This window comes from Nerophis ophidion, linkage group LG11 (genome assembly GCF_033978795.1).
Source record: "Nerophis ophidion isolate RoL-2023_Sa linkage group LG11, RoL_Noph_v1.0, whole genome shotgun sequence".
In the NCBI taxonomy this organism is placed as follows: domain Eukaryota; kingdom Metazoa; phylum Chordata; class Actinopteri; order Syngnathiformes; family Syngnathidae; genus Nerophis; species Nerophis ophidion.
The window spans coordinates 53184744-53209477 of NC_084621.1; the positions used below are offsets into that span (position 1 = coordinate 53184744).

At 38.3% G+C, this 24734-nt stretch overlaps 1 protein-coding gene across 2 annotated transcripts in view; it reads right to left on the reverse strand.

The window, feature by feature from the left end:
• LOC133562239 (CUB and sushi domain-containing protein 3-like) overlaps positions 1–24734 on the reverse strand; it is a 673567-nt gene that overhangs the window by 348888 nt on the left and 299945 nt on the right. For both annotated transcript variants that reach the window (XM_061916244.1, XM_061916243.1), the window contains exons 21-26: positions 22148–22336; positions 17442–17611; positions 15704–15860; positions 11091–11282; positions 8064–8190; positions 3441–3643 (exon numbers count right to left, since the gene is read on the reverse strand). In XM_061916244.1, the coding sequence (XP_061772228.1) occupies positions 3441–3643; positions 8064–8190; positions 11091–11282; positions 15704–15860; positions 17442–17611; positions 22148–22336 (1038 nt within the window). The remainder of the gene's footprint in view (positions 1–3440; positions 3644–8063; positions 8191–11090; positions 11283–15703; positions 15861–17441; positions 17612–22147; positions 22337–24734) is intronic.

A 24734-nucleotide genomic window follows, 5' to 3' on the forward strand; every position in this document is an offset into this window, starting at 1 on the left:
TTTTATTTACTTTCCCTAAATATATAACAGTATTTATATTCTCTTCATGTCATATTATGCTCCTTCCAGTGCTGTTTTTAGTTTTAGTTTGTATCCAATCAGAATTCAGCTAGCTTATGTTGCCATGCTGTACCAAATCTGCCAGAGGCCTTCACATTTAACAATGTGGGTGTCCGTGCACTGTAAACAATCAGGGACATACAGTTGATAGACAGTTGCGATAGCCAATCAGATCACAAGATGTTGTCAGTAAAGCCTTCTAGCTGGCCTCACGTTGAACGTGACATTTACATTTGAGAACACACATAGTTGATAGAGAGTTGTGGTAGCCAAATCAGATCACAAGTTGTCGACAGTAGCCCTTTTCAAGTAGCCTGATTTTAACGAGAATGTGATTGGATACACACTTGTCATTCCAAAGTGAGTATCCATTCATAAGTTTTAATTTAGCAGGAAGTGGGAAGTGTTGCGTCGTAGTTCTACCAGGATAGCAAAGAAGGAGAACAACACGTTAATGAGGTGTCAGATATATATTTGCAAGGCCATTTTTAGGAAGGATATTTGAGAAACTACATGTTGTGAGACCATGTCGACCAACTCCGGAAGCTAGCTCAGCTGTTCTGGCGATGAAATGGGGAAATGCTCTCCAATTCCACTCGAAAAAGCCGACGACAAGGGGTACCACTGGCTTATACGGTGTTGAATAGGTCCGACTAAATGTGAGTTAAAACTTTTTTTTTTTTTTTCACTTTTAATATGTTTTTTGAAAATTTTTATTTTGACAGCACAACATAAGATATGTTTTAATTGCTGATGTGTTTTAATTGATTTTTAAAATGTGCCAGAAAATAACATGTTTTGTACACTGTTGATGTGTTTCAATGGATGGTAGGGCGTTAATGTGTTAATGTATACAAACCCCGTTTCCATATGAGTTGGGAAATTATGTTATATGTAAATATAAACAGAATACAATGATTTGCAAATCATTCTCAACCCATATTCAATTGAATGCACTACAAAGACAAGATATTTGATGTTCAAACTCATAATTTTTTTTTTTTTGCAAATGATAATTAACTTAGAATTTTATGGCTGCAACATGTGCCAAAGTAGTTGGGCATGGGCATGTTCACCACTGTGTTACATCACCTTTTTTTTAACAACACTCAATAAACGTTTGGGAACTGAGGAAACTAATTGTTGAAGCTTTGAAAGTGCAGTTCTTTCCCATTCTTTTTTTATGTAGAGCTTTAGTTGTTCAACAGTCCGGGGTCTCTACCGTCGTATTTTAGGCTTCATTTTGCGCCACACATTTTCGACGGGAGAGAGGTCTGGACTGCAGGCGGGCCAGGAAAGTACCAGCACTCTTCTTTTACGAAGCCACGCTGTTGTAACAAGTGCTGAATGTGGCTTGGCATTGCCTTGCTGAAATAAACAGGGGCGTCCATGAAAAAGATGGCGCTTAGATGGCAGCATATGTTGTTCCAAAACCTGTATGTACCTTTAAACAGTAATGGTGCCTTCACAGATGTGTAAGTTACCCATGCCTTGGGCACTAATGCATCCCCATACCATCACAGATCATGGCTTTTGAACTATGCGTGAATAACAGACTGGATGGTTCGCTTCCCCTTTGGTCCGGATGACACGATGCCGAATATTTCCAAAAAACAATTTGAAATGTGGACTCGTCAGACCACAGAACACTTTTCCACTATGCATCAGTCCATCTTAGATGATCTCGGGCCCAGAGAAGCCGGCGGTGTTTCTGGATGTTGTTGAAAAATGGCTTTCGCTTTGCATAGTAGAGCTTTAACTTGCATTTACAGATGTACGCGACAAATTGTATTTAGTGACAGTGGTTTTCTGAAGTGTTGCTGAGCCCATGTGGTGATACCCTTTCGAGATTGATGTCGGTTTTTGATACAGTGCCGTCCAAGGGATCGAAGGTCACGGCCATTCAATGTTGGTTTCCGGCCATGCCGCTTACGTTGAGGGATTTCTCCAGATTATCTGAACCTTATGATGATATTATGGACCGTAGTTGTTGAAATCCCTAAATTTCTTGCAATTGCACTTTGAGAAACGTTGTTCTTAAACTGTTTGACTAATTGCTCACGCAGTTGTGGACAAAGGGGTGTACCTCGCCCCATCCTTTCTTGTGAAAGACTGAGCATTTTTTGGGAAGCTGTTTTTATACCCAATCATAGCAACCACGAAAAAAAAAGATTAGTCTGCACACCTGTGGGATGTTCCAAAAAATTGTTTGATGAGCATTCCTCAACTCTATTAGTATTTATTGCCACCTTTCCCAACTTCGTTGTCACGTGTTGCTGGCATCAAATTCTAAAGTTAATGATTATTTGCAAAAAAAACTATCAGTTTCAACATCAAATATGTTGTCTTTGTAGCATATTCAACTGAATATGGGTTGAAAATGATTTGCAAATCATTGTATTCTGTTTATATTTACATCTAACACAATTTCCCACCTCATATGGAAACAGGGTTTGTAGTATTTATCCAGCAATGGTCATATGGTGAAATCACTTATGGCACTTTGAGAGGTAATCTTTGAAGTCGGACATCACTGAAGGCCTAGGTGGGAAACGCACACCCTGCCACTACTTAAAGGTGCTTTTTGCAATTTCCAAACAGTAACATTTTTCAAAGCTAAAAATATAACAAGAATACCACCGGCTATCTTTGGGATTGCGTCGAAGTTGCTATATTTTATTTTATTAGAATAATTGACCTTCTGTGATTTTTAAATTTTTTTAGACCAACACAAGGAAAATAAGTTGTACATCTGCAGCCAAGAGGAACTTTTGTAACCTGTAGTCTGTTTGGAAACAGTTTTATTGCAATTGATATACCATTTATTATATTACAAGAATCGTGCTAAATCGAGAACAATTCTGAATTCCATCGTCAAAAAGGTGCCAAAAGATTCTCACTTCTAGTAGAAAGACAAAGTTCATAAATCTATAACATTTTATTGGACAGTGCCAAAAAGGTCTAAGCATGTAAACATTAGCATCATTACGTTTTAGCCAATTTGGCAGCTGTACACAGAATCATATAACTTGGTTTGTAACAAACTCTAACTGTTATAAACCTATAGTATTTTATTGGACATTGACGATGAGGTATAGTTTGTTGTCCAGGTACTTGTTTTTAAATATTTTATCGTTAGAAGTGTACAGTATAATGTATGTAAGCAGTTAATAAAATAGACAATGAAATATTAATAAAACAATTTATAAATAATGGACAGGGTTTTGCATAATGTCAAATACTGCACTTGCCTTGACATTGCTGTTTTAATATCCATGAGATCTATAGTCCTTACAAACACCATTTTCAGAATCTTGCAATACAATACGACAATCCCTGATGACACAGTAGCACATTGTCTTCGAATAAAAAATACTCACTGGAGAAGTCAATGGCAAAGCCAGACTTGGTGATGTAAAAGTCAGTTTCAAACTGAATGATGACTACATTGAGAGTTGAGTGGATCCCCTCAGGCAGCAGTGAGCCGCTAACCTCCTTCAGAGACATTTCATTCTCCGGAGGACCATCCCACACCTTCAGGATATCATGGGATGCTTCTGTATCGAAAGCAAGAAACTGCAGGCTGCGAAAGTAGTAAAACAAGGTTGTTAGAATTGACCCCACTTATGTTGATTCATTTATAATATTATGTGTTGGATTCAACAGGATGTCCTACCAATAGTTACTACTGATTTTTGATTAAACTAATTGTGTTTAATCAGAAGAGCTAAAAGTCTTGCTTACAAATAAACTAAGGAATGTTTTTTGAAGAAGGGAAACAGAGGTTCAACTGAACAAGGAAGGCCTGGAGTCAGAACAAATGGAAAATCAATCAAGAGAAAATTTTTTAGCTGTTTGGCTTTCTTGTTGAGATTTGCTGCAATCAATGACTATTCAGTATCTGCATAAATGTACGATTTTACTGATCAGTAGATTAATTCAGAGATACTATATCATGAAAAGGGTCATTTAGCAGCCAACTTGCTTGATCGTTGTCTTACTCTACACCAGTGGTCTTCAACAGGCGATACATGGATTTATTTTTTTTTTTTTTCTTCCGGGGATTGGAAATGTTTAGTTGATTAGACTTTTTTTTTTTAAATATATTTTTTGTATACATAAACAGGTTTCCCAAATTTAAATGCATTTAAATGAATATTAACATTGAGCCAACGCACTGTAGTGAACAAATAAATGGGCCGTCAACCAGAGATTCACTCCAGATCTAGTATGGGGGTCCCTGGTCTTGAAAACGATGTATACAGATTGAAGTTGATACTTCTACAGTACGAGGGTTGCACATGATGTCATAACCGTTTTTGTTTCTTTGCGGTTAAATTCACACGATGGTCAAGCAGCTTAAGCATAGCATTAAAAGAAGTGAGAGTTAGTGTAGAGTTTGAGCAGAAAATGCTGTGTTGCAGTTCTGTTCTTGGGTGTTCCAGTCATTCAAATAGAGAGATAGGAAACAGCTTTTATATAGTCTCGAAAGAAGTGCTTCATAAACACCATGTCAGGAAAAAATTCAAGCCCGTCGAAAGAAATGGCTCTAAAAATATTACTTTCATCATCTTGTGGAATACAATCGGACCGTTTGTATTTGCAGTGATCACATTGTAAAATGGTCGTTTGAACATTTGATCTATTTGAGAAATTATCCGTGATGCAATATAGTTTATTCTCTACTATATTAGTAATGTTTGATAGCAGAATTAAACAGAGAAAGAAAAAGAGATTGCATTAGTTTGTGTTCATTTGTGGTTGCTATGCCTAAATTTAAGTATAAATACCTGGTTGTGGAAATAAACTAACGTCATGTTAAGTCTTAATAATAAATATTGTAATTTGTTGGTACAATTCACCGTATTTTTGTTGTTGATTTTCATAACAGAAACTGAAAGATTAACTGTTGTTGTGCAGGAACGCCAAGTGCTTTATTCGAAACGGATGGCCAAATTATAGTCTTTGGTGATATTTTTCAGCATCAAGAAAATATTCTAATGGTATTAATAAAGTAGATTAATAAATATATCATAGGCTCAACAGCTTATACTGAATCTTGATATCGCCAGCAAACATAGCTGAACAACATGGACATATACAGCTAAATAATGAGACAAAATATGAATTTCACATCATAAAAACAACTGCAGAAATGAATTGTAGATGACAGATTAATAGTTATAGCAGGAACTTAAAAACAAGCATATTGTTTATCTCATAATTGTCACCACCGCACTAGTTATGTCAATCAAATATATTCCTTAACGATGCAAAAATAAATCCAAAAATTGTCATCTCGGATTTATGCGTAATTTGTGGACCCCTCAGATGTAAAGACATGATGTGCCTCCAAATTTTTTCTTCTCTAAATACTGTAAGTGTCAAGTGAAGTGAGATAGCAGTAGCCTCTTGGTGATGATAAACGGTTTAAATCTTTAAAAATATATATTTTTATTAAACTGTAAAAATGTACTCCATCCCATTTTAAATATTTTTAATGATCGCTTTTATATTTGCCTTTAATCCATTCAAAATAATCCTATTCTGCACATATTTAGGTAAATAAACAGTAGCCTAATAGGGCTTAGAAGACCATCGCCTGAAACCCAGAAGGGCCCGGATGTGCCTCTCTGTCATGCGATTGCAACCCACCTATTTGCTAATAATTAATAGAGGAATCGCCTGTTTTGGATTCGTCTGTTTAAAAAATAAACACATGACATGATTCTGATATGATATGATATATTACATGTTCTTTTCACTATGAAAAACTCACATCTGCATTGAAACACATGGATTTGATTCTCATCGAATCGAATCGTAATGTTTTAAAAAGTATTGTTAGTGAATCGTAATGTAACCCATGTATCGAGATTCATATTGGATCGCCATGTATTGTAGAGTTCCACAACCATATTAATTATTGTTAGATATGTTGTCAAATCTTGATGACTTTAGGGCTTGAAGAAAAGGAATTAAATTGATGTGTTTTGGTGTCTGCATGTGTTTTCAAATGACGTTAGTTTTTTTCATATGGATATTTTATTAACCTATCTCCTTAAATTCCCCCCAAAATGGTACATATTATACTTGCCTGCTGCATGTTTCATAACATAGTAAAATGCATCAAGTCGGAGCATATTAACATGAGAGTGCAGTAAATGAGTTTCTCTATGGTGAAAGCCGCATAGTACACGTAAAAACCCAATCTAAATAGGCGGTCTGCACCAGTTATCAATCGTAAACGCAGCCTTACTAGAGCACATGCAACACGGCCACTAGAAGTCCATACAATTTTAGAGTTTGCATATACTGTTAAGCGCATGGTATTTGGATTTTAGTAGATCAGGCCCTCGCTTTTTTCCCATAGTTACCTGAAAGTCAAGGCAGGTTGTTACACAGTCAGTGATCAGGTCAATGCAGACGCCAGTGCAAAGATGAGTGAGGTGAGTCCAACTTGCGTGCTTGATGGCACATTTCAATTCAAAATACACCCTGACTGGACTTTAGATACAATTGTTACCAAATTTTGAGTAAATAAAATCAAATTTACTTGAATTGCAATCAAGTAAAACAAAAAAAATGGTGTATGATATTCTGAAAATAAAATTGTGTTTGTAAAATGCGCATATTGGTATCTGTTTTAATTTTAATCATGCAAGCAAGTAATTGGCTTCGATTAACCGTGATTGATTTAAGTTTAAGCGTGATTCATTTTATATTTTATGTTACGTCTGTTCGGCATCGTGGTGCCGGGTTTGATTCCCTCGTGGATGCGTCAACAAGTGAACACAGCAAAGGTAAGATATGAACAATTTATTTAACGAAAAGGATCTATGAAACAAAACACTGGTGCTAATAAAAAGGCAAACCAAAGACGCTAGCATAAAAGCTAGGATATACAACAATGAGAACTAAAACTGTCACGTAGGCACATAAAAGAATAAAACAAAACATAAAGCATGAGAGCTAGAATGAACAAATGGCTTAGCCTGAAAAGCTAGCGAGAATGTACATACGTGACAGAGTGCAGGCGTAACTCGTTGCGTGAAAGCAAATTAGAGTCCCAGGCAGAAGAATGAAAAGAGGAAGGCTTATAAAGGGAAGGTGGTTAACAGAGAACAGGTGTGCAGGAACCGGGATTAACTGCTGAAACTAATAAGTAACTATGGTGATGGACTAAACGGGAAATACATGGATTAAACGGAGAATGACAACAAAGATGGAAAAACAAACAATAATATGTGAAGATCCGAGTCACGGATCGCTACATTTTAGTATATATAGTTTGACAGTAATAATATGCATACAGAAGATAAAAAAAAACAACCTATATACCTTTATCAAACAATTCAAGTCAGAACTGGACATCAAATCAAATCAAATCAAATCAACTTTATTTATAAAGCACATTTAAAATTTACCACAGGGGTAGCCAAAGTGCTGTATAATGGACAGGTTAAAAGATAATAGGAGGACCGAGCAAACAACACAACACAAACAGAACATGACAAAAAATAAATTAATAAAACATAAAAACAGGTTCACAGCAGGTGTATAATGGGGTGCCATTGCAGGATGGATATCACTTAGTAATAAAAGTATGTTTTTAAGAGAGGTTTAAAAACAGGAAGAGAGGAGGCTTGTCTAACACTCAGAGGTAGGTCATTCCAGAGCTTGGGAGCAGCAGCGGCGAAAGCTCAGTCACCTCTAAGCTTCAGCCTTGTGTCAGGGACCATCAGTGTTTTTAGGTTAATTGTTTTACAAAAACTTAGCATCATTTAATTTAGGGGAACAATTTGGGTCTTCTTTCTGATATTTCTGGATGGATTAACAAAAATCCTAACAGATACAGATAATGTGTCCAACATCCAATTAGTAAACATGGGACTGTATATTTTTCTCTATATAGTGTTTTTTCCCCTTTTTAAACAGTAAAGAAAAATAACTTATTATAACAGAAAAAAATGTAAACACAATGTAAAAGCAACCTGAATTACCTGACAATATTGCCAGAGCTGACCTCAATGGTCCATGTGCACCTCAGGTTGTTGTCATACGGAAATGGATAACCAGGTGAAAGGATGCGTCCTGATGTTTTCCCCTTGAAATTGCCGCCACACTCCGCTGAATGCACACAAACACATATAATGAAAACAAAAAGCTTTTCTGACAATAAAGCACAAAGAGATATACTTTTCCATAGACAAGGAAAAAAAAGTTCTGCTTGGCCTTTGCAACTTACAAAATATATCTCATCTCAGTGTCTTCTATCATCAACTTGTTTTAAAAAGACGTTCCAGAGAATATATAGCGTTGGCGAGTCCTTGCATTCAAAACAGTAATAAATATATTTTCATCCAAACTATGGCATTTCTCTCGTGATGGAAATCTTGCTGTCTATATTAAAAGAACAAGCGACATATTTAATAGGAGAATAGTTTTAGTTTCTAACTGTACTTGGTTCTATTCACATTTAAGCGGTATTCAGACACAAACTGAGTAACAATTCATCATAGTAAAAAGAGTATAATCCTATTTAACATTCATCACAAGAATACTTGACTTACATTTAATTCTGAGCGTTAAGTGATTAACCACCGTTAACGATATTATTTTTGATTGAGTTGAATACTGTAGTCTAAAAGTCTCTCGTTTGTCACTGAGAAAGATGTCCTTTCCTACATAATAAAATAATATATAAAAAAAGTGACTTGTATCACTTTCAACAGGTGTGCACAGTGCAGGGAAAAACATAATATGTTGTCTGCCTCCACAAGTTCTATTCAATATGAGTATAAAAAGTACAGTCTAGCTGTGCATCAGGTCCTTGGCTATATAGGATTTAATATGTACCTATGATGAATTTCCTCTTTTCTGGCTTATTATCCATCCATCAATTTCCTACCGCTTGTCCCTCTTACAATAATGGATACTCCTGTTAAACAATGCCAAAGCATCAACTCACAGTGTTCATGCATTTTGGCGAGAACTTAAGTTACGCAGTCTGGCTATGTTGTGATGTAATGGCAAGATGGACATACTTATTTGGACATTAAGTAAAACTATCAATCTGAGGGAGAGGAATTGGAGAAAACCCCTAAAAAGTAAGATACAGTTTTATATTCATATAATCTTGGCCTATGCATTAGAATACTGACATGTGACATGTAGGCGGTTAAATAAATGCCGTTCAAATCAGCTTTTTTATGCAACTCTGTATCAGTGTGTGCAGGAGAGTGTGCAGGTGTACCTAATGTTGTGACCTGAAACACTATACATCATGGGTGTCAAACTCTGGCCCGCGGGCCAAATTTGGCCCGCCATGTAATTTAATTTGGCCCTTGAGGCAATATCAAATTAACATTACAGCTGGCCCACCGTTATTACACAGCGGCGGTGCCGCTGTAACACCGCAATTTCTCACACTTGCCAATCCTCCCGAAGTTCAGTGCCCGGGGCAAGCATTCTCCAGATTTTCACCCGGACAACACTATTGAGGGCGTGCCTTAAAGGCACTGCCTTTAGCATTCTCTACAACCTGTCGTCCCGTCCGCATTTCCTCCACACAAACAGCGTGCAGGCCCACACACATAAATGAATGCAAGGCATACTTGGTCAACAGCCATACAGGTCACACTGAGGGTGGCCGTATAAAAAACTTTACAACTGTTACAAATATGCGCCAGACTGTAAACTCACACCAAACAAGAATGGCAAACACATTTCGGGAGAACATCTGCACTGTAACATAACAACACAACAAAACAAATACCCAGAACCCCTTGCAGCACTAACCAATTTGGGGACGCTACAATATATTTTTATATTTACCTCAGAAGGCTGCAAATAGAAAAAAGGCATTACATTTGTATATACATTTTATTTGAAAAGCCATTGATATTTTTTTAATTATTATTATTTGAAGCTCGATTTTGCATGTCACTATAAAGTTACTGTATATAAGCCTTGCTTGTTCAATGTTCAATGCAAAACTTGTTTGGGTCCCTATTAAAAGGTTAATTTGTTCAACCTTGGCCCGCGGCTTTGTTCAGTTTTAAATTTTGGCCCACTCCGTATTTGAGTTAGACACCCCTGCTGTACATTTTCAAAAGATACATTCTGATACTTTTGGAGTAGGTGTGGCAAGGTTTCATTTGCAATATGGGAACATCTTGCAGACAGGCTCAAAAAATGGCTTATATTGTAAATGTGATTGTGGAGAAAAATGTACACCAAAGCATATCCAATATACACGGCGTGGCGCGGTCAGGAGAGCGGCCGTGCCAGCAATCTGGGGGTTCCTGGACAACACACTTCACCTTTGCTCCTGATGGGTCGGGGTTTGCTCCTTACAAGGCAGCTCCCACCATCAGTGTGTGAATGTGTATGTGAATGGTTGAATGGGGAAATAGTGTCGAAGCAATTTGAGTGCCTTGCAGGTAAAAAAGCACTATACAAGTATAACCCATTTACCATTTACCATACATATTATGTAGACTGCAACAAAGTGTTTTAAATGTAGATTAAAGTCATCATAGGTCTCCATTAAAGAAGCATAAAAAATGTGATGATGGCACCTGGGCTCTCCAATCTAAACAAAGGGTCCCGATTAAGTTTGGTAAATATAACTATATTTAAACACAAACAATAATATTGATACAGGTCACCACTCACCCTGGTCCCCCTTGTTCAGAGAGTACACGTCATCACCTATTGATTTATTGAGCCATCCACAACGTACATAGTCAATAATAGGCAGTTTTCTGTAAAACTATATGATTTAATTCCTTGCCACGTATCGAGGACCCGAGACCTAAACTACAGTATATACATACCCAAGTAACAAGAAACAGCGCCAAAGAGTAAGCATAAATGCACAAGGTTGTCTGTTCACAATGAATCCATTCATACACGGTGAATAGGGTGAATCTTTGAATGCTGATCAATGCTGATATTGTGTATGGCCTGAAAATGTGTAAACATATGGACTCCAATAAAACATAAGGTACGTAGAAAAAGATTACCTATACATGATGGCAGATTGCTGTCCCATGCCCTTCTTTCTCCCGTCATGCACTTAAGTATGCCACTGCCGTGAAGGGTGTAGCCTTGGTCACAGCCATACGTAATTGCACTTCCAGCAAAGTGACCCTGGTCACTGACTTTAAAGCCAAATTGCGGCACTCCAGGTTCATCACAGTGGGACAGCTCAAAACCTGGAAGGGTCCAAGTGAGAGACAAAGTGAAGACAATGCACGAAAATGTTCTCTTAACTAATTGAGTCTACTCTTAAGCACAATTTTTCTTATTTATCGTTGGTGTTAAAAGGTATTGATTGCCGTTTGAGAATTAATTTCCGGTGAGTGCTGGGCGTACAATACGATTGTATTCCTTGGCAAAAATTGATTATTCAACACCAAGTAGAATTAGATGTTTGCAATTACGGGGACAATTGACTGGGAACATTTATTACTATATGCACTTGTTCTTCTTGGAGGTCATACAATACAGAGAAAGATAAAATAAAACCCAAACAAAAAAATGTTGCAGAAAGTCTTTGAACTTGACCATGGCCCTTGATATGCATTGCCTATCTTCAGGTACTAAACCTAAGTGTTCTGCAAGGCAGCAGCGGCGGCCTCATATAAACCCAGCAGTGCTGATTTACGGTCTCTCCTTACCGCGAGGTCTTTGCCCATGCCAGATGTTATGGTAGTATTACAAGTGTCATGCCCAGCATAAATCTGAAGCAGTTATGGCTCACATTTAGAAAATTACATCGGCACTTTTGATAGAAAAGTCATGAAAACATGAACCAAGATTTCATGTTGAAAGAAGACGATGTAAGCTGTCCATATGAGCACTCTCTTTCCATACATCACTCAATCATTTCTAATTGGCAAAGGGACATTTATTTTACTTGAGGAAATTGCACACGAACAGTGCAAATTTTGTATGCTGCTTTTAAACTTGAGAAAATAAGTAGAACTACTCCAAATGTATTCAACTTATTCTTAATTGTGGGTAATTAAACCATCATTTCATGACAACCAATCACAATCAATGTAATTTGCTGTAGTTGTATGCTTTAAATGAATGCCGAGGACACCATATTTTGTTATAATATAATGTTTCACCCGTAAGCATGTGCTGCATAAAGGGCTAAGTCCATCAATTATCTGAACAAACAATCGAGTAATTGGATAAAACACACTTTGAAGCCTCAATATGTATTTTCGAAAAAAAATGGTGAAAAACAAACATTTTTCTGCCTGGCATTTTTATCATCAGCATTAACATGTGTGCATTAATAAAACATTTTTTTTTTTTTTTAACTCTCCGCTGTTTGCCGCCAAATAGATCACGGCATCCACACACCACCCCTCTAATGTAAGCTCTATTGCAGTGGCCGTGCATAAACTATCTTATGTATTTACAGTTCCAGCCACTCAGTGCGGTTCAGACTCTATTTTTATTAATTAAACTTATCAAATAATTAAAGATACCCAATATAAACCAAAGCTTTTTTCAAATCAAAAAATTGATATAGGACCTGATCTATTAAAGTTCTGCATGTATTAGCACATGTGCAAACTTTATAGGGCATGCAAAGCTGATCTAAGCTCGTGCGCAGAAGATTGCAAAATAAGGAGCGCAATCTAACGTGCTTGTCTTCATGTATATGCAGAATAAATGCTGATCATCGGCATCTACAATAGTGGGAGGAAAAAAGTTAATCTAAATATTTACCACATGCAATGTGATTAGGCAAGACTAAAACTGTTATGTGGTAGATGTTTTGTATCTTTATTTAGCAAAACTGAAATGTGAGTGCAAAAACGGCAGTTGGGCAGAAATAGCTGTGATAAAGAAGGAGATTGCGCTGCAGCCCTGCCCTACATACTTTTATTAACAAATATGGACTGTCAAAAATCTAAATATTAAACATATCATCTGTTTATCAATATCATGTTCTAATTGTACAGCTTCTGGATGACTTAAGGGTCTTACTAAAAAATTTTTTTAAAATAATACATTGGCGCCTGCTTGCATTTAATTTTTGTAAATTTTTTCCATACATTTGAAATACACTTATTGCAATATGCATTTATTTTCGGCTGGAACCTTCCAGCGCACACTCGCATTTAGTCCCAGCATCTCCCACATTAAGCGTGTAGAAAAATAATTTCTGTTGTACAAAGTTTGTAGATTCGACTGCAGGACTGCTTCTTAAATGCCCAAAAATTGGCACAAAATGGTTTACTTTTAAGTTTGGAAACAAAGCAAAACACCACAGGTAGGAACATGATAACATGAATGTGGGGAAAAATTAGTGTCTCCATGGTGAAAGCCGCATAGTACATACAAAAAACCTAATTTAAAGGGGAACATTATCACCAGACCTATGTTAGCGTCAATATATACCTTGATGGTGCAGAAAAAAGACCTTATATTTTTTAACCGATATCCGAACTCTAAATGGGTGAATTTTGGCGGATTAAACGCCTTTCTGTTTATCGCTCTTTTTGCGATGACGTCAGAACGTGACGTCTCCGAGGTAATACAGCCGCCATTTTCATTTTCAACACATTGCAAACATTGGGTTTCAGCTCTGTTATTTTCCGTTTTTTCGACTATTTTTTGGAACTGCCTCGTCAGTCTGTTGTCGGAGGGTGTAACAACACTAACAGGGAGGGATTCAAATTGCACCACTGGCCCGAAGATGCGAACGTGTCTGCCGCCAGATCCCCATTGAATGTGCCAGAGTGTCTCCACATTTTACCGGCGATGACAGACATGGCACAGAGATGTATGGATAACCTGCAGATGCATTTGCAATGATAAAGTTAACGAAATCACAAAGGTGAGTTTTGTTGATGTTGACTTATGTGCTAATCAGACATATTTGGTTGCGGCGTGACTGCCAGCTAATCGATGCTAACATGCTATGCTAATCGACGCTAATATGCTATTTACCGGCGGTGCTGAAGCAGACATGGCACAAAGATGTATGGATATCCTGCATATGCATTTGAAACGACTAAGTCAACAAATTCACAAAGGTGAGTTTTGTTGATGTTGACTGCCAGCTATTCGATGCTAACATGCTACGCTAATCGATGCTAACATGCTATTTACCGGCGGTGCGAAAGCAGACATGGCGCAGAGATGTATGGATAACCTGTAGATGCATTTGCAACTATATTAAGTTTCCTTCCACCCGCATTTAATGCGAAAAAAACACTTACCAATCGAAGGATTTAAGTTGCTACAGTGTCACGAGATGCGAAAGTCCTGATCGTTTGGTCCGCACATTTTACCGACGATGCAAACGCAGCTATTCGGCCAGGCTATGGCTATGAATAGCGTCAATATCTATTCACTCAATAGCTTCAGTTTTTTCTTGAAAAATTTCATACTCCAACCATCCATTTCAATACATGCGTAATCTGTTGAATCGCTTAGGCTGCTGAAATCCGAGTCTGAATCCGAGCTAATGTCGCTATATCTTGCTGTGCTATTCGCCATTGTTTGTTTACATTGGCAGCACTGTATGACGTCACAGGGAAATGGATAGTCGCATCGCAAATTGCGAAAATCAAGCACTTTAAAGCTTTTTTTAGGGATATTCCGGGACCGGTAAAATTTTGAAAAAAACTTCAAAAAATACAACAAGCCACTGGGAACTGATTTTTATTGTTTTTAACCCTTTTGAAATTGTGATAATGTTCCCCTTAAAATAATGTGGCCTGCATCAGTTGTGTACTTGTACAATTGTACACATGGTCTTAGTAGATTACACGCAACCACTGATAGTACACACAATTGTATATTTTGCACATACTGTTTAGCGCATGGTATTTGGATCTTAGTCGATCAGGTCCTTAACCGGTTAATCATTACAGCCCTGCTTCATATTTCTAAGAAAACTGCAAATTGTGGTGGAAGTAGTGTATATTTTACAACTTGGACAAGGGACAACAACAGACCAGTAAAAAAAGAACATTAAATCGGACCACAACGTAATGCTGTAATTTATTTGAGGAAGTAAATAATCAAAAATAGTTACATTTTAGAGCAGTGGTTCTTAACCTGGGTTCGATCGAACCCTAGGGGTTCGGTGAGTAAGCCTCAGGGTTTCGCCAGGGCCTCCGCCTCAGAGGTAAAGACACACCCGACTCATCGTGTAAATAAAAACTTCTCCCTATCGCCGCATAACGGATACGGCAACAGCAGAAGTCAAACTGATTTGCAGGTGTGTATTTTGTTGTGAGTTCATCAACTGTGTTGGTATTGTTCTTTGAACAAGGTGATGTTCATGCACGGTTCATTTTGTGAACCAGTACAAAAAAACATTACTTTGTCTTGAATTTGAAAACAACAACACATTTTATTTTTCACTAAAGAAGGGCTTGGTGAATGCACGTATGCAACTCGTGGGGTTCGGTACCTCCATCAAGGTTAAGAACCACTGTTTTAGAGTATATGCCGTAGTGCCAGGTCTTCAATAATAGACCCTAAAAAACTGTACAAGGTACACTAAAGAAGGTTACGCGTCAATATTACGTCATTCTATATGTTATTTAGTAACTGGACATAGCCTTCACAACCTCACATGACATAAATAGAGTCTTACTACGGTATGTGAGGCGGAACCCAGCTGCGGTCGCCTCCTGGTCGGAGTAGAATTCCAACCACATATTGTTGGAAGTACTGGTCAGGGACAGACCCAGCATGGAAGTGCCGGTGAACGTGCTGAGAAGTGCGGCAGCACCATCTCTACCATCATACACCTGATCAGGGACAAAAAAAAAGAAGAATAAAATAATGGATGCAATGCAACCTACAATGATTGAACCAAAGACAACCAGAATGATTACTTCAAAAAGGAATACTGAAGAAACAGGGGAACAATTAACCGAAGCTATTGGTCTTGAATATTATTTTTATGTGGCAACACGAGAAATTGCTCCAAGGGACCTTAACTTCTTTGATTTGATACTGTTAATCAGTAGTGGTAAATTCACAAGGCAGAAAGTGACATGCATAATATCAAACTAAAACAGAAGTTTTTTTGATGAAGGTGAAGTGTGCACGGTTAATATTATTCCCAATTTATAGAGTTGTATTCATTCCATCAAAAGTTAAGCATGGACTGCAATCATCTACCAAGTAGCCAATGTTCCTTAATTTGCAGTACACATGATCAATTAGAGGTTACATGCGGTGAATCTGGGGATAGGTTGATTGGAAATACTAAATTGGCCCAAGTGTGTGTATGTGATTGTGAATGTAGTCTGTCCATCTGTATTGGCCCTCCGAAGAGGTGGCGACTTGTCCAGGGTGTAAACTGCCTTCCGCCCGAATGCAGGTGAGATAGCCTACAGAGTTAGAGTTAGTGCTGCAAGGGATTCTGGGTATTTGTTCTGTTGTGTTACGGTGCGGATGTTCACCCGAAATGTATTTGTCATTCTTGCTTGGTGTGGGTTCACAGTGTGGCACATATTTGTAACGGTGCTAAAGTTGAATATACGGCCACCGTCACCTGTATGGCTGTTGACCAAGTATGCCTTGCATTCACTTGTGCGTGCGTGTGTGTGTGTGTGTGTGTGTGTGTGTGTGTGTGTGTGTGTGTGTGTGTGTGTGTGTGTGAGAAAAAGCCACAAATATTATGGGACACGCTGTTAGTATGGAGGAAAAGCGGACATGACGACAGGTTGTAGAGAACGCTAAAGGCAGTGCCTTAAATGCACGCCCCCAATATAGTTGTCCGGGTGGAAATCGGTAGAAATTCGGGAGAATGGTTGCCCCGGGAGATTTTCGGGAGGGGCACTGAACTTCGGGAGTCTACCGGGAAAACTAGGAAGGTTGGCAAGTATGAGTATTACCGGTGAATGCGGTGTTACAGCGGCACCGACGCTGTATAACACCGGCGGGCCAGCTCTAATGCTAAATTGATATTGCCGCAACGGCCAATTTAAATTACACGGCGGGCCACTTTTGGCCCGCGGGCCAGAGTTTGACACCCATGCTCTAAACAGTTTTAGAAGCTCATAAACGATTAGGAAAGAAACACCATGCAAAGACAGTAGGATGACATGTGCAACTGATCACACCATTAAACATCTGCACTACAAAGTGTGAGCTTCAGCTGAGACAGAGGGTTATTTGTGTCACCTCTTTGATACATCTATTCACGCTTCTAGCCAAAGCTATTGTAATATGCGCCACATTCTTTACATAATGCAATTCCTAAAAACCTGTTTTTATTTCCGAAAATGACATGTATTGACTTATTTGTTACTTATTTTGGTGTGGATGCATGTTGGTGTTTTTCACCCTCAATAGAAAATGTGCCTGCATCGAGTCTTTACCTTGAGGATGTCACCTTGTGCGAGTTGAAACGTGCTGGCAGTGATGTTGATTCCTTTGCCTTTTTGAACATGTATACTATATACACATTCGTGGCTGTTGTCATAGTCCAATGGATAGTTGGGCGACAGGAGAACTCCCTCATTTTTGGAGACTGTTGATCCACACTCCGCTGTGAGAAAAAAAAAAACATATTCATAAGGCTGTGAAATTAATAAAAATTGTGCTCGGATTAATTATAGTTTATACATTAATTAAACATGATTAATCACCATTTGCAACTGTCTGAAATATGCACATTTTCCCAGTATTGCACTAAATGGAATACAAATATGAATAAACCATTATAAATACACCAGTACCTCAAAAATGCCCGCAATTTAAGAGTATTTTGAGATAAGAGCTGTCTTTTGGCTAATTTATATGATTTAAGTTTCTCGCAAAAAGTTAAGTTCCAAGCATAGCCACTACTGGTTGGCATAGCAAATGTCAGAGAGAAACCCGTAAAATCCAACGTAAACAACAATTCTTACTTGCATAATTGCATTTTTTCAACCATGAAAATGAGGAAAGACAGTGCTGAGAAAAAGTTGATTATATTCATTGAATAAAAGAAAGAATCTTCAAAAACATGACAGAGCGTCTAATTTATTTTCTGAAGCACTTTGAGCATAGCATTGCTAATCTGCACCGTACTGAAAAGCGGATTGAGACAACACCAGCCATCCATCCATCCATCCATTTTCTACCGCTTATTCCCTTTCGGGGTCGCGGGGGGCGCTGGCGCCTATCTCAGCTACAATCGGGCGGAAGGCGGGGTACACCCTGGACAAGTCGCCACCTCATCGCAGGGCCAACACAGATAGACAGACAACATTCACACTCACATTCACACACTAGGGCCGATTTAGTGTTGCCAATCAACCTATCCCCGGGTGCATGTCTTTGGAAGTGGGAGGAAGCCGGAGTACCCGGAGGGAACCCACGCATTCACGGGGAGAACATGCAAACTCCACACAGAAAGATCCCGAGCCTGGATTTGAACCCAGGACTGCAGGACCTTTGTATTGTGAGGCAGACGCACTAACCCCTCTGCCACCGTGAAGCCCCAACACCAGCCAAGGATGTTAAAATAATATCTAAACAGTGGACATTTATGAATTAAAATATAGAGAAAATGAATGCCATGAGAATAACAATAACCGGAAAAATGAGAACACCCATCGGCACATTCGTCTTCAAATATAAAACAGTGCATTCTATAAAGATTACTTGATGCCAGTATTTTTGCATTTTAAAACAACATATATCCCCAAAGATGTTTTATGAAGTAAAACTGCAAACACATGTCAGTAATTAGGGGTGTGGGAAAAAATCGATTCGAATACGAATCAAATCATTTATGTTGTGCGATTCAGAATCGATTCTAATTTTTAAAAAATAGATTTATTTTTATTTTTTTAATCAATTCAACAAACCACTACACAGCAATACCATAACAATGCAATCCAATTCCAAAACCAAACCTGACCCAGCAACACTTTGAGAGGAGACACAAACACGACAGAGAACAAACCAAAAGTAGTGAAACAAAAATGATTATCAACAACAGTATCAATATTAGTTATAACTTCAGCATAGCAGTGATTAAAAATCCCGCATTGACATTATCATGAGACATTTATAAAAATGTTAAAAAAGTGTCACAGTGGCTTACATTTGCATCGCATCTCATAAGCTTGACAACACACTGTGTCCAATATTTTCACAAAGATAAAATAAGTCAAATTTTTGGTTCGTTTAATAGTTAAAACAAATTTACATTATTGCAATCAGTTGATAAAACATTGTTCTTTACAATTATAAAAGCTTTTTACAAAAATCTACTACTCTGCTTGCATGTCGGCAGACTGGGGTAGATCCTGCTGAAATCCTATGTATTGAATGAATAGAGAATCCTTTTAAATCAAGAAAAAAACGCTTTTGAATCGAGAATCGAATCGAATCGAAAAAAATCGATATATTATCGAATCGTGACCCTAAAAATCGATATTGAATCGAATCGTGGGACACCCAAAGATTGACAGCCCTATCAGTTATATTTATTTTCCAAGTCAAGTCAGTGTCGTCAGAGACGCCCACGGGTTCTAACCAATGGCTTGACTCGAGAACGGGACTTTGGGTACAAGCATAAGAAGTGATGTGGCTTGTGGAGTTGAAAGCTAGTTTGACAATGCCAGTAAAGAGAGCGAGACACGGAGATTGAGCCCATTGTACGAGGACGTTGCATTTTGTCAAATAAAGAAAGACAAACTGGTAATTAGTATGTGCCGCCATTCCTTGGGATGTTACAATACTGACAGACGACACAGCAGAAAAACGGTCCGCAGTGTTGATGTAACGAATATTGTGGGTAATTATTTGGCAGACAGCCATGACTTTTGCGTTGTTTTAAGAATAAACTGTGTACTAATTGCTAGTCGCGCGCGATACCCAGTCCATATATGTACTTCTATACTCGTCTCCAGTTACGTAAGTAACGTAACAAGCCTGTGACTCTTTTTATGGACAACCCTGCCTCTCGTGTCATTTTAAAGACAAAGATTTGTCTTGATTTCTAGTTTGGCGCGATAACCGGTTTATGTGTCTACACTAAATTAACCTGAGGATTCACAACTGAATCTTATCGATTGAGTGGGCTGTAACTGAAGTAGCCGAACTGGCCACTTCTTAGACCGGGTATCCAGTCGCATCGGTTTATCAATAATGACCCTATATACCAGTGTGTCGATACAGTGTTGATAGTCAATAATTTGGTAAAAAAACAATGTGGAGGACTCTGGTGGAAAAAATGGGGGTGGGGGGGGGGGGGGGGGGGCAATTTGGGGTTCATGGCACGACCACGGTTTATAGAACATCGCTTTATATCGGACCGTATTATATTAAACTTTGATTGAGTAATACACACACATATACATATATCATCCATTAAACAATTCCATATTTGAACTGCAACCGTGCATAAGGGCTACACAGTGTCTGCTGAATTGTTTTATTTAACATGTTAGCATTTATAATACATTTGTCTAGTAGTATGTGCGGGAGCCAAAGAATGACCGCAGCTACCCAGAATGCCCAACCCAAAACAACAGGTGGAGTAAATGGGTTATACTTGCAAAGCCCGTTCGTACCTTCTAGGTAATCAAAGCGCTTCGACACTATTTCCATATTCATCCATTCACACACACATTCACACACTGATGGAGGGAGCTGTCATGCAAGGCCCTAACCACAACCCATCAGGAGCAAGGGTGACGGGTCTTTCTCAAGGACACAACCATTGTGACAAGGTTGGTAGAAGGTGGAAATCGAACAAGGAACCCTCAGGTTTCTGGCACGGCCACTCTCCCAACTGCACCACGCCGTCCCCAGTGCCCGGGAAACCAGGAACCACCGGCCCCACGCAGGCAGCCCGGCCAGCAACGGCAGGCAATAGACAGTTGCGTTCTAACCAAAGACAAGGCACAGGAGAAACAGGGGACAACCATCACCCAAGCCAGCGAGAGACCACAACCTACGCAGGCAGAAAGACGGGACCCGCCCTGATGGGCCCACAATTCCCCGCAGCCAGACGGGAACATCGCCCCTGGGCCGCTCCACCTAAATCAACCGCAGCAGGACCACCAGTATGGGCCCACAGTCCGTTCCATCATAAACGACTTGTGTGGCAGGACATGTTTTAATTAAGTTCCCTTTTTATTTTACCTTATTGAATAAAACATATTGTTACGACCGTTACCAGATTTTTGGAAAGATTTTAACATTTGAAAATATATATATATATATATATATATATATATATATTTTGTCAACTTTCAAAATGAATGTGCTTTAATTTTATAATAAAAGCAGATTCAATCAGAATTACATCCATGTTTATGAGCATTATCATTGTAAGTACTGCATCATCAATTAGTACCGACACATTGTAAAATGTTAAGCATTTTATTGAATCTAACTCAATCTAACAGTCAATCTAAAACACTCACATAGTTTTACTTTTACTTTTAAAGCATATATGATCTCGCAATATTCCAAAGCAAACGAGTGCAGGATTACTTTGCACAATTAACCATTCTCATTGAAGCCATTAAATGAGAAAGGAAGTCAAATGGAAATGTATGGCAATGTTCTTTCATACTACTTTCAAACCAAGCATCCTTTAATATAAGTCCATGAATATTTCAAAGTGTGGAGCCAATTAAAAAGCAGAAAGAGCAGAAGGAGCTTTCCACGGGTAACGCTGCCATTGTTTACAGCACTGATATTTAAAATGTATAAGTTCATTACACCTCATCACTTAACTGGTTAGCCAGGAATCAGATTTTGCAGTTGAATTTCATGCAAAAATAGTTCAGGGGGTGATGTGACAGCAAATGACAAAGCGCCTTTGTAATGAAATGTCAGCATTGTATCTCAAGAGTCAGTTAATACCAGATATTATGAGGTGCAAACATCGCTGTGTCTCTGGTGTAACATATTGGACTTTATTGTAATGCACCAAATTTATAGGCTGCCTAAAAGTCTAATGTGGACTGTACTTCCTGCATGAGTGGAATGAATATAAAGCTAACACTGGCAAAGTTGAAACATTGCACTATACACATACTGTATCGGCAAAAAGAAGAGGAAACAGAATGCAACCTACCCACACACCTTGGCAGAGGGGCGCTCCACATTCGGCGGCCACCTCCCAAGCACACAATCTCCTTTGCCCCCTGCAGACGATAGCCAGTGTTGCAGTGGAACAACAGGTTGTCACCAATGCCAAACCTTGAGCCAGTGTGAGAGCCAAAGCGAGGTGTCCCAGGGTCCTGACAAGGCTCAAGATCATACTCTGGAATTAATGACAATCATAAATCAGTGAGAGAAAATCTGCTGTCAAGTTACTGCTTTTGTGTATGTCCTTTGTTGTTACTCTAAACTTCTGTGACTAATAATGTAACTAAAGTTGGAGTTTAATATATCAATCAATCAATCAATGTTCATTTATATAGCCCTAAATCACTAATGTCTCAAAGGGCTGCACAATAATAATACATATACCGTATTTCCTTGAATAGCCGCCGGTGCGCTAATTAATTTAAAACACCTTCACACTCCTGCGTCTATTCAAGGCATGCGGTTATAGTAAGCAAGTGCTAATAATTTTAAAACCTCCTCTCAGTCCTGCGCCTACCAATGGCATGCAGTAAAAAATTGAGTGTGATGTGAGGTTACTATCATGAAGAGCAAATCTGATTAAAAATACCGTTATTATGGTTATCATTTTCAACACTGAAGGCTTGGTATAACCTTCAATTGATGCATGCATTTCACTGCTTCTATCGTCACACGGACGAGATTGGAAGGCATACCGGGTGATACAAGTTACACTAAAGGTTGTGATATAAACAAGTTTAACACTCTTACTAATATGTGCCACACTGTGAACCCATACCAAACAAGAATGACAAACACATTTCTGGAGAACATCGGCTCTGTAACACATTATAAACACAACATAAGAATTACCCAGAATGCAATGCACCCATGACTCTTACTGCTTATAGCAGTGGTTCTCAAATGGGGGTACGCGTACCCCTGGGGGTACTTGAAGGTATGCCAATGGGTACGTGAGATTTTTCTTTAAATATTCTAAAAATAGCAACAATTCAAAAATAATTTATAAATATATTTATTGAATAATACTTTAACAAAATATGAATGTAAGTTCATAAAATGTGAAAAGAAATGCAACAATGCAATAATCAGTGTTGACAGCTTGATTTTTTGTAGACATTTTTCCATAAATATTTATTTTTTTATGAAGAAATGTTTAGAATGAAGTTGATGAATCCAGATGGATCTCTATTACAATCCCCAAAGAGGGCACTTTAAGTTGATGATTACTTCTATGTGTAGAAATCTTTATTTATAATTGAATCACTTGTTTATTTTTCAACAAGTTTTTAGTTATTTTTATATCTTTTTTTCCAAATAGTTCAAGAAAGACCACTACAAATGAGCAATATTTTGCACTGTTATACAATTTAATAAATCAGAAACTGATGACATAGTGCTGTATTTTACTTCTTTATCTCAAAATGCTTAGCTCCGATTAGGGGGTACTTGAATTAAAAAAATGTTCACAGGGGGTACATCACTAAAAAAAGGTTGAGAACCACTGGCTTATATTATACGCCCCGCTAGCACCAAACCCCGCCCATCTCAACCGACGCACGGAAGGGGGGTGGGGGGTTGGTCCTAGCAGGCTGTATAATATTAGCAGTAAAAGTCATGGATGCATTGCATTCTGGGTAATTCTTATGTTGCGTTTATAATGTGTTAGAGAGCTGACGTTCTCCAGAAATGTGTTTTTCATTCTTGTTTGGTTTGGGTTCACAGTGTGGCACATATTAGTAAGAGTGTTAAACTTGTTTATATCACAACCTTCAGTGTAACCGGTGTGGCTGATGAACAAGACCCCTGATTTACACAATAGTACAAACAAAAAAAAACTCCTCATGCTGTGTAATTTCATTATACATTCCTAAAGAGTCATGTGGCTACCATTGTCTTCGTGAAATGAGTCAAAATGGCTCCTAGAGTGGTAAATGTTGCTGACCTTGCTGCCTCCGCCATTTTGTAAATGACAACAGGGGAAATATCACTCGTAACGTCACAAATTTGAACCGGCGGAAATAGTAGGCATGCGCTAATAATTTTGGGTAGCAAGTTTTACCCGGCAGTAGTTCAAGGCAGGTGCATATTACATGCCCGGCGGCAATTCAAGGAAATACGGTCACTAAATTTGCTGTAAGGTCAAGAACATTTAACAGTCTCTGCAGTATTTTGCAGGCTTTGATAGATTGTTGCGGCTGTGAATTTCTGAAGATGTGATGGTTTAAGTCTTTGATTTTTTTTCCAATAACATTACAACAGCTTGCGATTTTATGAATAAGTTATCAATGTTTTAAGTGTCTTTTGTAACCACTCATCACAACCACAGACAACACACAACTGTGTGCATAGTGAGAAAAACAAAAGGTGACGATTTACTCATTTGATTACCACACAGAGTAAAACAAACTTACAAGTAGACACTCAATGGCAGTAAAAGCACATTCTCTAAACCAGAAGTCTTCAAACGTTTTTCTTCTGAGAGCTACTTTTACAAAATGAAAATCGCAGGGAGCTACTTGTTTTTGTAACATTTATTTTCACAGCTTATTCTAACCCCCTCAAAAAAGGAA